Genomic DNA, 15,297 nt, shown 5'->3' on the forward strand with positions numbered 1-15,297 from the left:
CATCCACAACACACCCAGCATACTTTACTTCAATTTAGCAGGTGTACGATACTTACAAGCTGAATAAGCTATTAAATTAATTTCAACCTGTATGGTATTTTGGTTGTGCTCCAGTTCATTAGTGTCATTCTACAGAGGGTGAAATTGAGGCCACACAATTTTAACAAGTTATGACTACATAACTAATCTTTGCATACAGTCAGGACTATAACCTAAGATTCTTAATCCCCATCAGAGAATTATTTCTTCAACTAAAATAAAAAGTAGCATTTATTGAGCACTTACTAAGTACCAGCCATGTCATAAAAATGTCAAATCTTCAGGGAAAAGCCTGCAAAAAAGGTACTATTCCATATTTTAGTTGAGGAAACAAACTCAAAACATGTTAAGTGTCTTGCTCAAGGATAAGTGCTGGTAAGCAAGAGAGCTAACCATCAAACTCAAATCCGTCTGCCCCAAACCCCCTACCTTCCATGTCACACCATGCTAATGTTCATTAATAGCAGAAAGCACTGATCAGAGAGGGAAGTATGTGGGCTTGCTAGAGAAAGCTAAAGTTGCATCATTTTACTTAAAAGATAAAGGAAAAAAACAGGTCAAAAAACTATGTCAAAATGTATAGCCAAATCAAGTGTTCATATCCAACCTCTCTATAAAGTCAGATTTATAATTAACTTAGAAAAGGAATCTATTCCTAAAGACATCAGGTCTGAAAGCTAAGTGATGGCAGGTTACCTCCCGCTCAGTGAATCACCAGGTGCAGATTCCATGTCTCACTGAAGATGAAGAGGTGGGCGGATAAGAGAACAACCAAATCACTACTTAAGGAAAGAGTGCACTGTGACAGGTGCATTTTACAGTACCTACTTTTTTACGTGGAGCTCCCACCTAAGGCTATGCCTCCTCCACCATTATCTGAAATCCACCCGAGACAGGGTTACTTAAAATACAGACACCAAGAAGTCTGAGTCTTTCTGTTCCACCTTAAAGTCTTCAAGACAAGCCATTCAGCAGGATTCTGGAATCAGGTCACTCTGGGTGCCAGTCCCTGATTGCCAGCGACCTTTTGTAAACTCTTGGCAAGCCATTTAGCCTACTGGAGCCTCAGTTTTGCCCTCTCTGTAACGGGAACAATATCTACTCACAAAAGTTTTTTTTTTATGAAAATTAAGTGAGATGATGGAACGCAAAGCATATACCCAAAAGCCTGACTCAAGATGGAACTCAGTTTATTCACTAGGATGATCAATGTCAAGTCCCAGAGCAGCTAAAGGCAAAGGGGTCCATGGGAAGCAACCAGCCCATCACACTCGGTGATACATGCAGCGTTAGGGATACCCTAACGGCCAAATGTGTCAAGTGAAAGCCTCCGTTAACAAATCTGATGTGGGGTAACAGTATTTTTTGTAAGAAGGAGACATGGTGGTAAATTGAAATATTCAAATTGACACGGACATAAAAACATGAAAAAGAGAGATGAACAAATGCCACCCACCTATTACCTAATAAGGATTTTTATAAGGATTAATGAGTGTAGCACTTTGAAACTTCTTGGAAATAAGGAATAAACACATGCCCCATCATCCATACATTTAGAGATGAAAAATATATTTTAACAAACTGAGGATACTGTTTAAATTTAGATCAGGGCACAGCAGGCCTAGGATGAGTAGGGTAGGAACAATATGTTCTTGCTTATGACACCAACCTCATGACAAATGATTCATACCCAGTACCTTTCATGCCAAAAAATCCCCCCAGGTGTTCCACCAACTCTAGCAACAGTTTCCATCAAGCTAGGCTGCAGTATAGAGGAATCACGTCACACCCACAGATGGGGCACAACAGTCGTGTCTTTATACAACTGCACAAGTCCAATGGGGAGGGGGCAGGAAGGAGAAGGGAAGGAGATGAGGGCACCATCCAGAATTGCCCACAGGTCTGCATTGCAGCCTTTAATGACCATACATTTGCTTCCTGAATGCAGGTGTCACTGTAATCGGAAGCCCTACTTCCACAGGTGAGACAGGTTCAGAGGATGGATATTGTCTCTGGCCCTGAATGGATTGGGGGCAGGGGGGTGGTTATAGGGGAAGACAATAATGTGAAAAAATGAGAGCCCCCCCCCCAGTGCTGTCCTTAGGTTTAGGTTAGTGAAAATGAAGCGCTGTGAGATGAAGTTTCTAAATAAGCGTACTGTACTTTACAATCACAGCGCCGTCTTATGTAGGTCCTGGCACAAGTTCTCTGTAGTGAATCTGACAGGCATCGCCCCCATTTTAGAGATGAGGAAACTCACACTCAGAGTGCAATAAACCTGCCAAAACCAAAACACAAATAAGCAGAACTAGAACTCACGTCTGCACTGTCATAAAGTTATGCAAAAAAAAAAAAAGTTTCTGCCTTCTTTCCCTTTAAAAAATATTTCAAACTTTGTCTCACCTAGGAATGTGGGCCAGCTTTGTTTTGGAGGACCTGCATACAGATAATTTCTCTCCCTTTACCATCTGCACACATACACTAAAAAGAACCCAATTTGTGTGTAAGCAGGCAGGGATGGGGTGTGTGTGTGTGTGTGGGGGGGGAATGTCCTTACAAAATAAGAGACTATTAAGTAGAAAACTCCTTAGTTAACATGATTTCAGTGCTCAAACCTTTAACACACACCACCTTCGTTATTTTCTACATTATCTCAGACTTTGGTGCATGTCTCCCATCCAAGCCCTGGCCCTACCGGGCTTATAAGCACCATTTAAAAAAAAAAAAAGTCTGGCAGTGCTTGGCGCCATTTCTTAAATGGAGTTTAAAATTTGCCAAACATGTACTCTCCTTTTCTAGCTCTTTCCAAGATCTTTCAAGAGACGAACTAAAGTAGAGGTCTAACGGGTGAGTGATATTTTACAGCTTGAATTACATTAAAAGCCAGAAATATTTTGAGTCCAAAGTCCTTTACTTCTTGATACAACAAGCTCTAATGTGTCTGATGTGTTTAAAATCTCCCCTTAAAGCCAGAAGCTTTGAACTAATCACTTAAAGCAGTGCAAGTTATTCCATTAGTTTAGAAAGATTCAAGTTCAAACTGGGTGATTCATTTTAGTGGTTACGGTATGGAAGATATGATAGTTAAGGTAAGGAATGAGGGCCAAGGTTCTCCAGGACTTGAATGCAAAGAATTCAGCTTCCATTATTTGATTAAACCGGCGCTGAGAACCACATAAAACCACAGCCTCAGTCACGAAGGCTAAACTGTAGGGAAAACCCTGATGGTGCTCCCAGAACAGAGATGTCACTCCAAAATACTATTTATCATGATTTGCCTTAGTACAATTTATGTGTGTGTACCCAAGGAATCCATAATGACAGACTATTATTTTAAAATGTTCACCACCATCATTAAAACGCTGACAATGAGCACGACTCACTAAAGTGGCACTTCCCTGGGAAGGTTTCTGGCAATTACATCACAACTGAAAACATTTTGAAAGGTACCAGGCTGCAGAGGCTGTGCATATTACAAATACCACCATCTCAACAACCTGATGGGAGTTGAAACTTTGATTTATTTTTTTTCATTTTACCCATCCTTGGGTTTTATGTTCTTGTCTGCTTAATGGCAGCCTAGAGAAGTTTCCACACTTCTAAATCCTCTTCAGCTCTTACCATCAAAAGCTGGCTCTTTACTATTTCAGCTCATTGAAGTTCCCAGGTGCAGTTTCAACTGGAATATAATAGCTACCTCAGATTCCAGACATGCAGGCTTTTCTAAAAAAATCTAAAACCTTTACTGACGTGGCCAAAGCTCAGGGACTTGTTTCCATTCTCCCCAGCGTCAAGCCTCCTAGAATCCAGTAACCCCTCTCCTCTCTTCATAAAAGGAGGCTAAGTCTTTATTTGTGCTCTTCTCTAGAGGAGGTCAGGCAATGGGGCAGAACAGGGAGTTATTGTCACTGGGATATATCTGATCTTCCTGGGACTGATCATACCAGAAAACAACAACTCATTCACAGGCTGGAAAGACCCAGCTCTCACAACACACTGGCGGGTGCTGTTAGAAGATGCTGGACAGTTCCTGTCCTGAAACTTGCATCCACTTGGTCCCCAAAACAGAGGCGACATTAAGGGCACCTTATCGTCCACTGCAGTTCTCTTCCCTTATGGGGGGAAAAGGGGGCTAGGAGCTCCCTAAATAAAAAATAAGATAAAAATCCTCAAATAAAATCTTATTGGTATTACTTGCGCTCATCCATGAGTCTAGCAAGTAAAGGAAAAGTCACTGGAGGGAATGTCAGTCTGCCTGGAAATTTAACCCTTTCGCCTCCACATTCAGGATACTTGAACAGCCCTCTGTCTGCTCTTCAGATCCATGCTACATCAATGAGACCAAAGAAGAGAGGAAACAGGAATTTGTCTGCCCTGTTTAATTAAGCCTTTGTTTGGGGTTTGCAGGGGACGCTGATGGTTTTGGTGGGGAGGAGCTGGGGGTGGTCTCCTAGGAGGTAGCCTGGGGGAGGTGAGCAGGTAAGACTTTAGTTTGCAGCATCTTTCCAGTCCAGAAACCCCGTTTCCTCAAATCCTCCATCAGATCACACAGCCAACTTTAACCCTTTCCAGCTTTCACCCCTTTGCCCTCAGCCCCATTCTACTCACGCTGCTGTTGTGGCCAGACCAGTGGACCATAGCTTGGTTGTGTGCGGAGTCGCCTGTCAGCGCAAACGTGGTGCTGGTCAGTTTCAGCTCCTCCATCCGGAAGCGAGTGGCTTTGTCTGGGTCCCGCTCCAGAGTCCCAAGCCCCTGCTGCCCTCCGTCCCTTAGCACTCTCCTGGGGTTCCTACTCGCGCCCTCTCCTTGTTCTGCCTTCTGATCCGCTCCACTCCGTCTCCTCCGGACCGAGCGTGGAGCAACGGCCACGGACGCCCCGGGGCCCGGGGCCCGCTCCAGGGACAGCGCTCGGTCTCCGGGGGCCACTGCGAACAGGGGGCGCCCAAGGAGGGGCAGGGGCGTGGCAGGAGCCCTGCCTGGAGGCCCCTGGTGAAAAAAGCCCCCTGTGGTCGGAACCCAACGTGGGGCCGAGCTGGGGTGCAGCTGGGGGCAGCAGGAGCCGCCGCAGCAGGCGCCCGGGACGCAGAGGACCAAGAGCCCCGCGCCGGCGAGGAGCGCGCTCAGCCCGGCTGGGGAGCCGCCTCCGGCGCCAACTTTTCCCATCGCGGGAGCGGAGAGGAGCGGGAAAGGGGGTCCCGAACTGAAGGTGGCGGCGCGGGGCTCTCCGCTGGCCGGCTGTGGGGGGACAGGCGCTCAGGACCCCAACTCCATCCAAGTTGGGCCGCGCTAGGGAGGGCGGAGGCGGCGCCGGGCAGGTGGCGGCCGCTCGCCCAGGCTGGGCTGGTGCCGAGCGCGGGTCCGGACAGAGCTAGCCGCCGCCACGCGGGGGTGGAGCTGAACTGAAGTCACGGGCGGAGCGGGCGCGGGCGCGTTGGCAGGCGACGCGGAAGGGAGGGCGGACGCTGCCGGGCTCCGAGCGCCGCGTCCCGCTCGCGAGCTGCGCTGTGCGCGGGCGGCTGTGGAGACTGGATGCGCCGCGGACCCTCCCCTTGGGCTCGCCGGCGCTGCGCCGCCCGCTCTGCGCCCCCGCGGCTGCCGGCCCGGCGCCTCTATAAGCCCGCGCGCGCTTCCCGTGGGGTCCGCCAGCCCGGAGCTGGCGGAGTGGTCACTGTATCGGGGACTTAATATTCCTGTTTCATTGTTGGTGTCAGTTTCTGTTGCTGTTTTCTTCCCCCCTCCAACGACCTTTTCCAGTTTAGATAATAGAGATAGCTGGGCTCCCGATTTTTCCCTTCTTAGCCTCCTTGAGTTGCATGTGAGCCTTACCTCGGGCAGAATCTGTGTCCGGGCTTGGGGGAGATCCCGGAAAGGCAACGGGCAGAGAATGATGTAATTAAATGAGCGTGGGCGTGGGGGGTGGAGGATTTTTTTTTCATTAATGATCGAGTTTAGATTCCTTTCCCGACCTCCTAAAGCACTCACTGTATTTGAACTCAATCTTCCTGCATTTTGTGGGCATGTATCTTGGCTTCCTAGGAGACTGCAAACTCAGTGAGGACAGGCTGACCAAATCGTGAGCAACTTGAAAGAAGTGACCAGTTTATTTTGTTGGCCATTTTATCCTCAGTGCTTGAGAGTGTTCTGCACGGTAAGAAATATGTCAGTCATTAATGCAATAAATACTTATTGTGAGTTGATTATATATCTGTATGTAAATAAATACAAGACAGAAGGCACAGAGCTCTATTTATCCGTGTCACTTGTGCCTAGCACAGAGCTTCTAATGAATGTCTTAAGGTTATTAGCCAACATCAAGTGTGTGCTGGGTGCTCTGCCATCAGTTTGCTGTGGGACCTCAGACAAGTAGCAATCTCTCAGTTTCCTACACATTAAAATTAAGTAGTTGCATTAAATGACCTTTAAAATCCCTTCCATTCCTAAAATTCTGTAATGCTATGATGATAATGTCCGCCCAGCCCAGCTCCCTGCTACTGTTCAAAAGTTCAGATAAAGATTTATAGTAGGTGAATGGGCTTTGAAAATTACAAAGAATTTCTCAAAACCCAAACCTTTTTCAAACAGAAAGTTTGCTTCTAAGGGTTGAAATACCTTTACATTCTTTGTAGTCTATGTGCCAAATAACGCTTCCTTATCATACGGCAGCTATTAAATTATCCAATGAATACTTGCTTATTGAATAAATGAACCCCACAGCAAAATAGAATTTCCAGTTTCTAATTACATGTTTGTCCATTTTCACACTTGTAAAAGTAACTTGACTGAAAAATCTGAATTCTGAGTTTGTGATATGACCAATTTGAAAGTAACAGAGTGATAATTATTCTTCAAATAACGATACCCTCTTTTTGATGCTGTCCAGGAGAAGTTTCTCTTTCATCAATCCAATTCAGAGTTCAATTACAAAAAATCAATTTAATTTATTGTTCTATGACCAATCCAAGAAAGGCGCCAATGCAAACAGAGCAGGCTTCTTAGCCATTATATGTGTGAACTTAAAAGGACAAAAGAGTGTCCTCTTTGTCATTAAAGGAGACACAGACTATTCTTCCAAAAGCACTGTTACCACCCAAGCCTGAATCTTCCTGTAAAAGGAACACTGTCTGGCTGGGTGTGGCTTCTAGATGCAGGAGAGGAGAGCCAGAGGTCCCGCCTCCTCCCAAAATTGCAAGTGCTCTTTGTCAAAGCCCAAGACAGACAGCCATTTTCCTCTCCTCAGAAAGGCTTTCAGAGCTTTGCAGGATCGTTTGCCTAATGCCTTCTTTCCATGCCCTGCTAACCTTTCCAGTCTGGATAAGTACGTGAGAATTCCTCCAAGAGAAGAAAGCCAGACTCAAGAGTCAGAACTCAAATACATTCCCATGCAAATACAGGACTGGAAAAAGTAGAAAAAGTAATAACAATAAAAAATAGTGGATTCCAATGTTCTGGTCTTAATCCATTATTGCCTTAGAAAAATTTACATTGTTTTGATTTCAAAAGAAAGTTCTTCCTGAAGAACTGGTACAAGTAAAACTGATGTTTTCCTCCCCAAAGAGTTTACAACTCTCATCTTTTAAAACACACCTATTATAATAACCCCCTTAAAGTGAAAGTGTGTGCAGCCCATTTGCTGAAAAGTCATAGAGGGCAGGCACTTTTTAACTGCCTGATTTTAATTATTCATTTGAGAGAAAGGTTACACAGATATGGATGAAACTGGCTCCAAGTATTGTTGTGTTGGGTATTTTTTTATACGTCTATTTTATTTCTTATGTCTCTGATCCTCATTGAGCCTTGTCAACAAGCAGAAAGAGAAAGTACCAGCAAGTCCCTAACCATCCTCTTTTTCCAGAACACTTCAAGAAATAGGCTAATCATGGGGGAAACAGGGCTAGTCTATTTCAAGGTGTTTTCATTCCAACAATCCACTAAGCAACCCAACAGGTTTTATTAATATAATGCATTAAGAATGAGTCATGTAATAGGAACATAGTTGATATCAAAGCCCAGTAGAGAGCACAGATCTGTAATTCCAATAAGGGATCTTTGCATTGTGCGTATGAAAAACACGCCACCCCCTTGGCCAAGTTACCATCGTTTCTCACCTGGACTAGCACAACAGCCTCCTAATAGCTCTCCCTACTCCACCATTGCTCTGTTCCAGCTCGTCTCTACACAGTGGAACACAGGTCCCCAAATGGTACCATAAGATAACTTATGGTGTGCAGGAAGAAAATAATGGCCTTGTTAATATTTAATTACTGATCAACATATATACGGAGTGTGTGTGTGCATGTAGAGAGGTAGAGAGAAAGAGACAGAGCGACAGAGACAGAGAGATAGAGGATGTTGCATTTGTGAACAGTTCCAGCTACATGATCAATAAAGTTTTGATGCCTTGCCCTACAAAGCAGCAAAAGTGGTCTTTCAAAAGTATTAAAAAAATATCATTTCTTGACACTATTGAAAGCCCCTCACTGACCTCCCATTGCAAACAGAAGAAAACCCACACTCCTCACCATGGCCCATCAGGCTTCCAGGAGCAGAGTCCTGCCTGTCGGTCACTCGCATTTGGCAGCACTCTCCCCTCACCCATACACTCCAGCCACTCTGGGCAATCCCTCCCTCCCATGTGCTAAGTGTCTTCTAGCTCATGACCTTTGTCTTGCTGTTTCACCTTTCTGCACTGCCCACCCCACCCCCACTTCTCATAGCTGACCACTTTTCTTTGAGATCTTCCCTTAAAACGTACTTCCTTAGACTTTCCCTGACTGCCTACCCAAGAAGAAATTCCTCTCCGATTTTGCATCAGTCTATTATTAGTTACTTCTTAGCATATATCCCAGCCATCAATTATTTTATTTGAATGTTCTTTTGCTAATGCTCCCCCAAAAAGCCACATGTGGATAAGGACTGAGTCGCCCTTATTCATCTGTTCTTTCCCCAACGCCTCCTTCATTGCCTGGCTCATTGCATGTGCTCAGCAATCAAAGGGCTGGCTGAGCAACACTGGGGTAGCAACCCTCCCTGCATAACTCCTAGTAGTTAACACTTGGGAAATCAGACCTGTACATATACCAGGAACCAAGCTAAGGATTTACATGTAGCAGCTCATTCATTTTGGGGTTGTTTTTTTTTTAACTTTTCTCAGCTGAGTACTATCATCGAATCATAAAGTACCACTTTACAGATCACATTAAACCACCACCCAGCGTCACACGGCAATTTAGTGCAGGAGGCAAGTCTTTCATCCAGGCATCTCATTCCTAATATGTTCTTGACTTGATGCAAAACTATTTCTATTCCAAATCCAACTAATAACAGGTAATGTGCATTGATGATTTACTATGTGCCAGGCACTATAATTACAATCATTTTCAGTAATGTTAAGCAAGCCATTTTGGAAACAGGTAAGCAAGTTTGTTTAGGTTGAAGGGAGAATTTGTATTCTCCAATTTATATTTGCTTTTATTTGGTGGTGGGTGGGGGCTAATGTTAAAGAGGGCGGTGTATTTATTACACACATAGCCTTGTTGCACGAACTACGGTAGCTGTCATATTGGTTTTCCGTTTCATTGTTCTCTCCATAGCTGATGGATACCTTGGCCTTGGCAGCAGTAAATCACATTATATGTCTCATCATTAGAACAGTGTCTTTTAATAGCTCTCCAAATACTTGGCTCCCCTTGGATACCATTGAGACAAGGTGTCTTGCATTTCAGATCAATTTCATGAAGAACCACAGAAAGAAACCTGGGGAGAATAATATGCAAACTCCTCTCATTGCCTGCCAAGGGGGTTGATGGGATTTTTTTTTTATAACTTCCCTTTAAAATATTTTCAGGTTTCAATAAATACCAGCCTTGGTCTGAATCCAGTAATCGTATCTCTTCTCATACACCCAATCTTATGTGGCTTTAACAGAAGGGCTTAAGCCCTCTTATCTATAAAAATACGTCTAAGGTTATCTACCTAACTCATAAGATGTTGTTAAAGTTAATTCCACTTCATGCTCTTCTTAGAGATAACAATACTGCCTTGTATTTATTTAACTCCTATTTGACCAGACCTCTCAACATTTTTTTGGGTTTTTTTCTTCCCCCTAGTTTAATAAATCTTGCAGCAGCTCCAAAAGATAGGTAGGGGGCAGATTTTGCCTGCATCTTACAGAATAAAAAAGAAATTTATCTAAGGTCATAGAGTTAGAGAGGGAGAAAAAAAAATAGAACTGAATTTTATTATCCTTTTTTTCTCTCCATTTAGCCCAAATCCACCCCTAATTTATATATACATGAATTAAAATCCCACATTATTTTTGTTCGGCTGTTAGGCACTGCTTCTACAATCAGTTCAGGTTGCAAAAGATAGTTTGCATCATTAAATAGGAAGAGAGAAGGATGAAATACTATCACTGTCATTGTGTGAACTCATATATGCATATATTTCCCCCCATTTAAATTGTCATACTAATGCGTAATAGATGAAATGTGCACTATGACTAAGTTTATTTAGAGAGGTATTTTTAGACTTTTAAAAATACAGCTTTACCCAAAAGTCTTAGAATGTATTTTAAAATTTCATTATAGTCTTAAAATGATCTAGAAACTGTAAAAAGTAACTTCTATCATCTCTCCTGTCCTCCTCTAGTCTGTTAGACCAACATAAAAAGGCTTTCAGTAGTAAATCACGAAGCCAACTTCATAGCACTTTCTCAATTCCAGTCTCCTTGAAAGTACAGTTAAGAAACAAACTCAGTTGGAGCTACATTTCACTTGTTTCTTTGAGAGTACTGACTAGAGGAGAGAAGACAAGAGAAATAGAAAGCTAGCCCCCAAATTGTTTGAGGGCCACTGAGATGACAACCAAAAGCTCCCATATCACCAGCAGTCTCTGGTTGCTTTGGTCTCTTTTTCAAAGACCTAATCCAAAAACGAATGAGGTTAACACTAAAGCTAAATTCAGTAGATTTCTAGCATAATAGGCCAGCTGAATACAACTCTATAAAATGTACAGCAGGATTGAGAAATTAGATCTTGGGGACTTCTCTCTCAGAACACAAGAGTAACTGGCAAAGAAAAGGAGGAAACAAATCCAGGAATGAGTGGCACAGTTGGACAGACATTAACTCCTTTTTGCTTCTTCTCTTTCTCTGTTTGACCTGGGCAAAAAGTAGGTATACTCCAGCCCCCGAGTCCAAATATTCCCTATAGAATGTCCATCTCTGGCAGTGATACAGGAGTACTCTGAGGAGGAAGGAAAAAAGTTCAAAGCCCAAAGTTTACTGTGTCTATTGGCCTCTGGTGCTTGGAGGCAGTTCAGTGTGGGGCTTAACATCCTGAACTTTGAAGCCCAAATCCTAGTTTCAAATCCTATGCATGTCACTCACCAGCTGTACAACATCACTTGACTTTCTGAAGCTCTGTGGCCTAACCAGTAAAATGGAAGTTATATCACCTTTCTCATGTGCGGCTGTTCTACACGGCACAAGGCAAACCCTCCTCCATACATGTCAACTGTTGTTAAAAGTTATTTCACATGTCAAATGCCAATTTCAATATGACACTGTTCTCCAACATGTTTCCCTAGATGGAGGACAAGAAGTTAAAATCCAGTCAGTTAAAAAAAAAATTCCTCCTAGACACAAAACAAAATCTAAAGACCACCATACTCCATACGATAGAACAAGAGGAACAGGTAACAGTTTGAAACTCTACTTGCTTTGGAAATAAATAGAAAGAATGGTATAAAGTGCTAACTTCTTAGTTCTTGTCAACCAGTCATCAATGTGAACTGCTGTACAAGAGATCTGCATTTGAGTTTCACCCGCTTCTGGGAGGTCAGCGGTAGATGGAGACTGAACTTTTGAATATGTACGTGAATAATTTTTTGCAGCTTGAAAAATCAGCTTTAGGAAAGGTCAGAGGAAATCCCTTATTTAATATGTCATGGAGTAAATTCATGTGGTTTATAATGTAGAGGTATTATAGCATCTGAAGACATTCATCTGCTTAGATAAATGCTTAGATGTAGACCCATGATTGCCTGCCATGAAAAACCCTTAGAAGGGAAGTGCTCAGCTACCTTTACCTGCTCAGTTATCATACCAGGCATGATGACTGGAGTCACATTGTGGGCTGAGGCTTGTCCATTTTGTAAAGTCCACTGTGGCATTAACAGTGGTGATCAAATGAGCCCCTAGCTGGTGCTATATGCCTGATATCCAGAGTAAGTAGCCAGTATCTCTTCTCTATTTCTCTTGACACCCCATTCTCTATTCTGACAAGGTATGTTTATTATTATAATCATCTGAGCTACTCATCCATTTTTCTCCATTGGACTTTGAACTCCTGTAGGTTAGGGGTCCTGTCCATCTTACCTATTCATCCTTAGCCCTTGTGCCTAACCCAATGCAGGCACAGAGTAAACATTCAGTATGTGTTTGCTGAATGGGTGAATGAATAAGAGCTGATGTTCTCGTATCTTTGATAGCCTTTCTTAACCATCAGATAATCAGCATGAGGATGAGTCACAGACAGACACCCACCACAAGTGTCACATAAAGCTAAATTTACACCTAAGATAAAAGTTGAATTGATGAATAAAGCAATTTAGAACAAAACATTATTAACTAAAAATGCTCATGTTTTTCAACGTATTGCTATTAGCTGCAGCATTTGAAGAGAATCTTGCCCCAAAACAATGACAATGTTTTTTAAAAATATTTTAAAAAAATTACTTAGAAATTTAACCTACATCCATAAGACTGTCTAAACCTTAACTATATTGCTCAGAGATATTATTTACACACACACATACACACACATACACACACACACACACACACGCGCGCACACACACACTTGAAGTTAGAGATCTTTTCCTGCATTCCAAAGGCTTCTTGAACTCGGCCAGTCAACAATACCAATATATATCCACTGATGAAGCAATGTCTATTCTGACTTCTATAAGTTAATTTTGCTCTTTTTGAACATATTTAATAAAATCAAACAGTATATACTTTTGTGTCTAGCTGTTATTCAATATTTGTGAGATTTATTATGCACGTTTAGTGTAATAGTGATTGATCCATTTTATTGCTGTTTTATTGCTGATCCAATTTATTCCATAGCATGAACATACAAACATTTATTTACTCATTGTACTGTTGAGAAATATTTAAATAGTGCCCATTTTGGGCAATTATGAATAGAGCTGCTGTGAGCATCATCGTACATGCCGTTTGGTACATGGAAGCACTCATTTTCTAGGATATACTGTTGGGCCTGGAATTGAGTCCTAAGAAACACATGTGTTAACTTTTACTATATGGTGCCTGTTTTTCAAAGTGTTTGCTCCAAATAACAATGTTTGAGAGTTCTTGTTATTCCACATAGTCACAACATGTATTTTTCTTTTTTAAAAAAATTTTAGCCATTCTGGTGAGAGTGTAGAGGTAACCCATAGTCATTTAATTTCCATTTTCCTGATGAATAAATGGTACTGAGTACCTTTAAGTTTCTATTAGCCATTTGGATATCCCATTTTCTGAAGTGTGTGTTCCAGATTTTGACAGGCTTTAAAAATATTAGGTGGTCAGTCTTTTTCTTATTGATTTGTGGGAGTTCTTTATATAGTCTGAATACAAATCCTTTGCCATATGTAATTTATAGACAATAGTAATAATATATATAATGTCCTAGTCTGCACTTTGCTTTTTCTAGATGCTATTATGGATGAATATTTATGTAATCCAATTTAGCAATTACTTCAAAACTTTTCTTTATGGTTAATACTTTTTTATTTTCAGTTTAAAAAATATTTTCTTACCCCATATTGGTGAATGCATTTTGTATTTTTTTGTAAACTGTATTTTTTATTCCTTATCATATTTATGTTATGATCCATCAATAATTAATTTTTGTGTATGGCAGAAGGTAAGCGTAAAAGTTGATATCGTTTCATTTGGATACCAATGAACCCAGAACTATTAATTAAAAAGATTATCCTTCTCCCACTTCACTGCTGTGACATAATTATTGTAAATCAGGTAGCTGTATGTATGTGTATCTGTTTGAATTTTCTATTCTGCTTGAATAATCAGTTTGTCAACTGGTTCAATAACGTAGCTTGTCAATTTTTCAATATATACATGTATCAAATCATTACTTTGTACATCTCAAACTTATACAATGCTGTATGTCAATTACATCTCAACAAAGCTGGAAAATATAGTTTAGATTGTCTTAAAATATAAACTACAAATGAAACATGGGACATGTATATATGTATAAATTTCTAATAGGTCATGGACTTAAAAACTAAGTTCTGACAAAATTTCCTACAAATTTGTTTTCAGGGGTATTCTTTTGTGAATAAGGATGTCAGACTATTAGGGTTGTGTGTGTGTGTGTGTGTGTGTGTGTGTGTGTGTGTGTGTGTGTGTGTTCTTTCTAACTTTCATGATTTTTCAATATAATATGAGTATTCTGCCTTAAAAACAAAACAAAACATTTCTTGGTTACCACAGCTTTATAATATATCTTGATATCTGGTGTGAAGTCTCTATTTAGTTCTCTCAGATTCTTTTAGAATTTCTTGTTAATTTTGAAATAAAATGGCTGGTCTTTTTAATGGAATTGCGTAGTATCCATAGATCAATTAGGGAGAAAGTAACATCTTAAAACTGATAAGTTCTCCAATCTGAATATATTATTATCTTCATTTAAGATAGTCTTTGAGTGCTCTCAGGTATATTTATTAGTTTTCTGTGTAAAAGTCCTGCATATCATTCAATAAATTTATTTCCCAGGTATTAGAGGTATTTGGTGGCACTGTGAATATTATCTCTTTATATTAATTTTCAGTATACTGAAAAATAATTCTTAAATTAGTTTGTATCTAGTGACTGTATTAATTTTACTTACTAATTCTAATATATTTTTTAGATTCTTTTAGAATTTCTATGTACCTGATGATATCATGTCCAAATTAAACTTCTATTTCTTTCCTTCAAATATTTTTACCATATATGTTATTGCTTACTGCTTTGGCTAGGAAGGCAAACGCGATGTTGAATAGAAATTTCAGCAGTGGGCTGCCTTATATGATGGCAGTGAGCTCAGAAAACCAAGCAGAAAGGTTTCATTATTTCACCATGAAGTATGTTGTTTATTTGGGATTCTATTTTTTTTTTTTTGGCAAATGACGCTATGATATTAAATAATTTAATTCTTAGTTGGCTGACTTTTAAAAAACTAT

General features: G+C 41.0%; 1 protein-coding gene across 6 annotated transcripts in view; it reads right to left on the bottom strand.

Moving 5' to 3' along the window:
- SORCS1 (sortilin related VPS10 domain containing receptor 1) overlaps nucleotides 1-5,769 on the bottom strand; it is a 528,833-nt gene extending 523,064 nt beyond the window's left edge. For all 6 annotated transcript variants that reach the window (XM_019661209.1, XM_019661205.1, XM_019661207.1 and 3 more), the window contains exon 1: nucleotides 4,648-5,769. In XM_019661209.1, the coding sequence (XP_019516754.1) occupies nucleotides 4,648-5,202 (555 nt within the window). In that variant the 5' untranslated portion in view covers nucleotides 5,203-5,769. The remainder of the gene's footprint in view (nucleotides 1-4,647) is intronic.
- Nucleotides 5,770-15,297: the final 9,528 nt, after the last annotated feature.

This window comes from Hipposideros armiger, unplaced genomic scaffold, assembly GCF_001890085.2.
Source record: "Hipposideros armiger isolate ML-2016 unplaced genomic scaffold, ASM189008v1 scaffold_339, whole genome shotgun sequence".
NCBI lineage: Eukaryota > Metazoa > Chordata > Mammalia > Chiroptera > Hipposideridae > Hipposideros > Hipposideros armiger.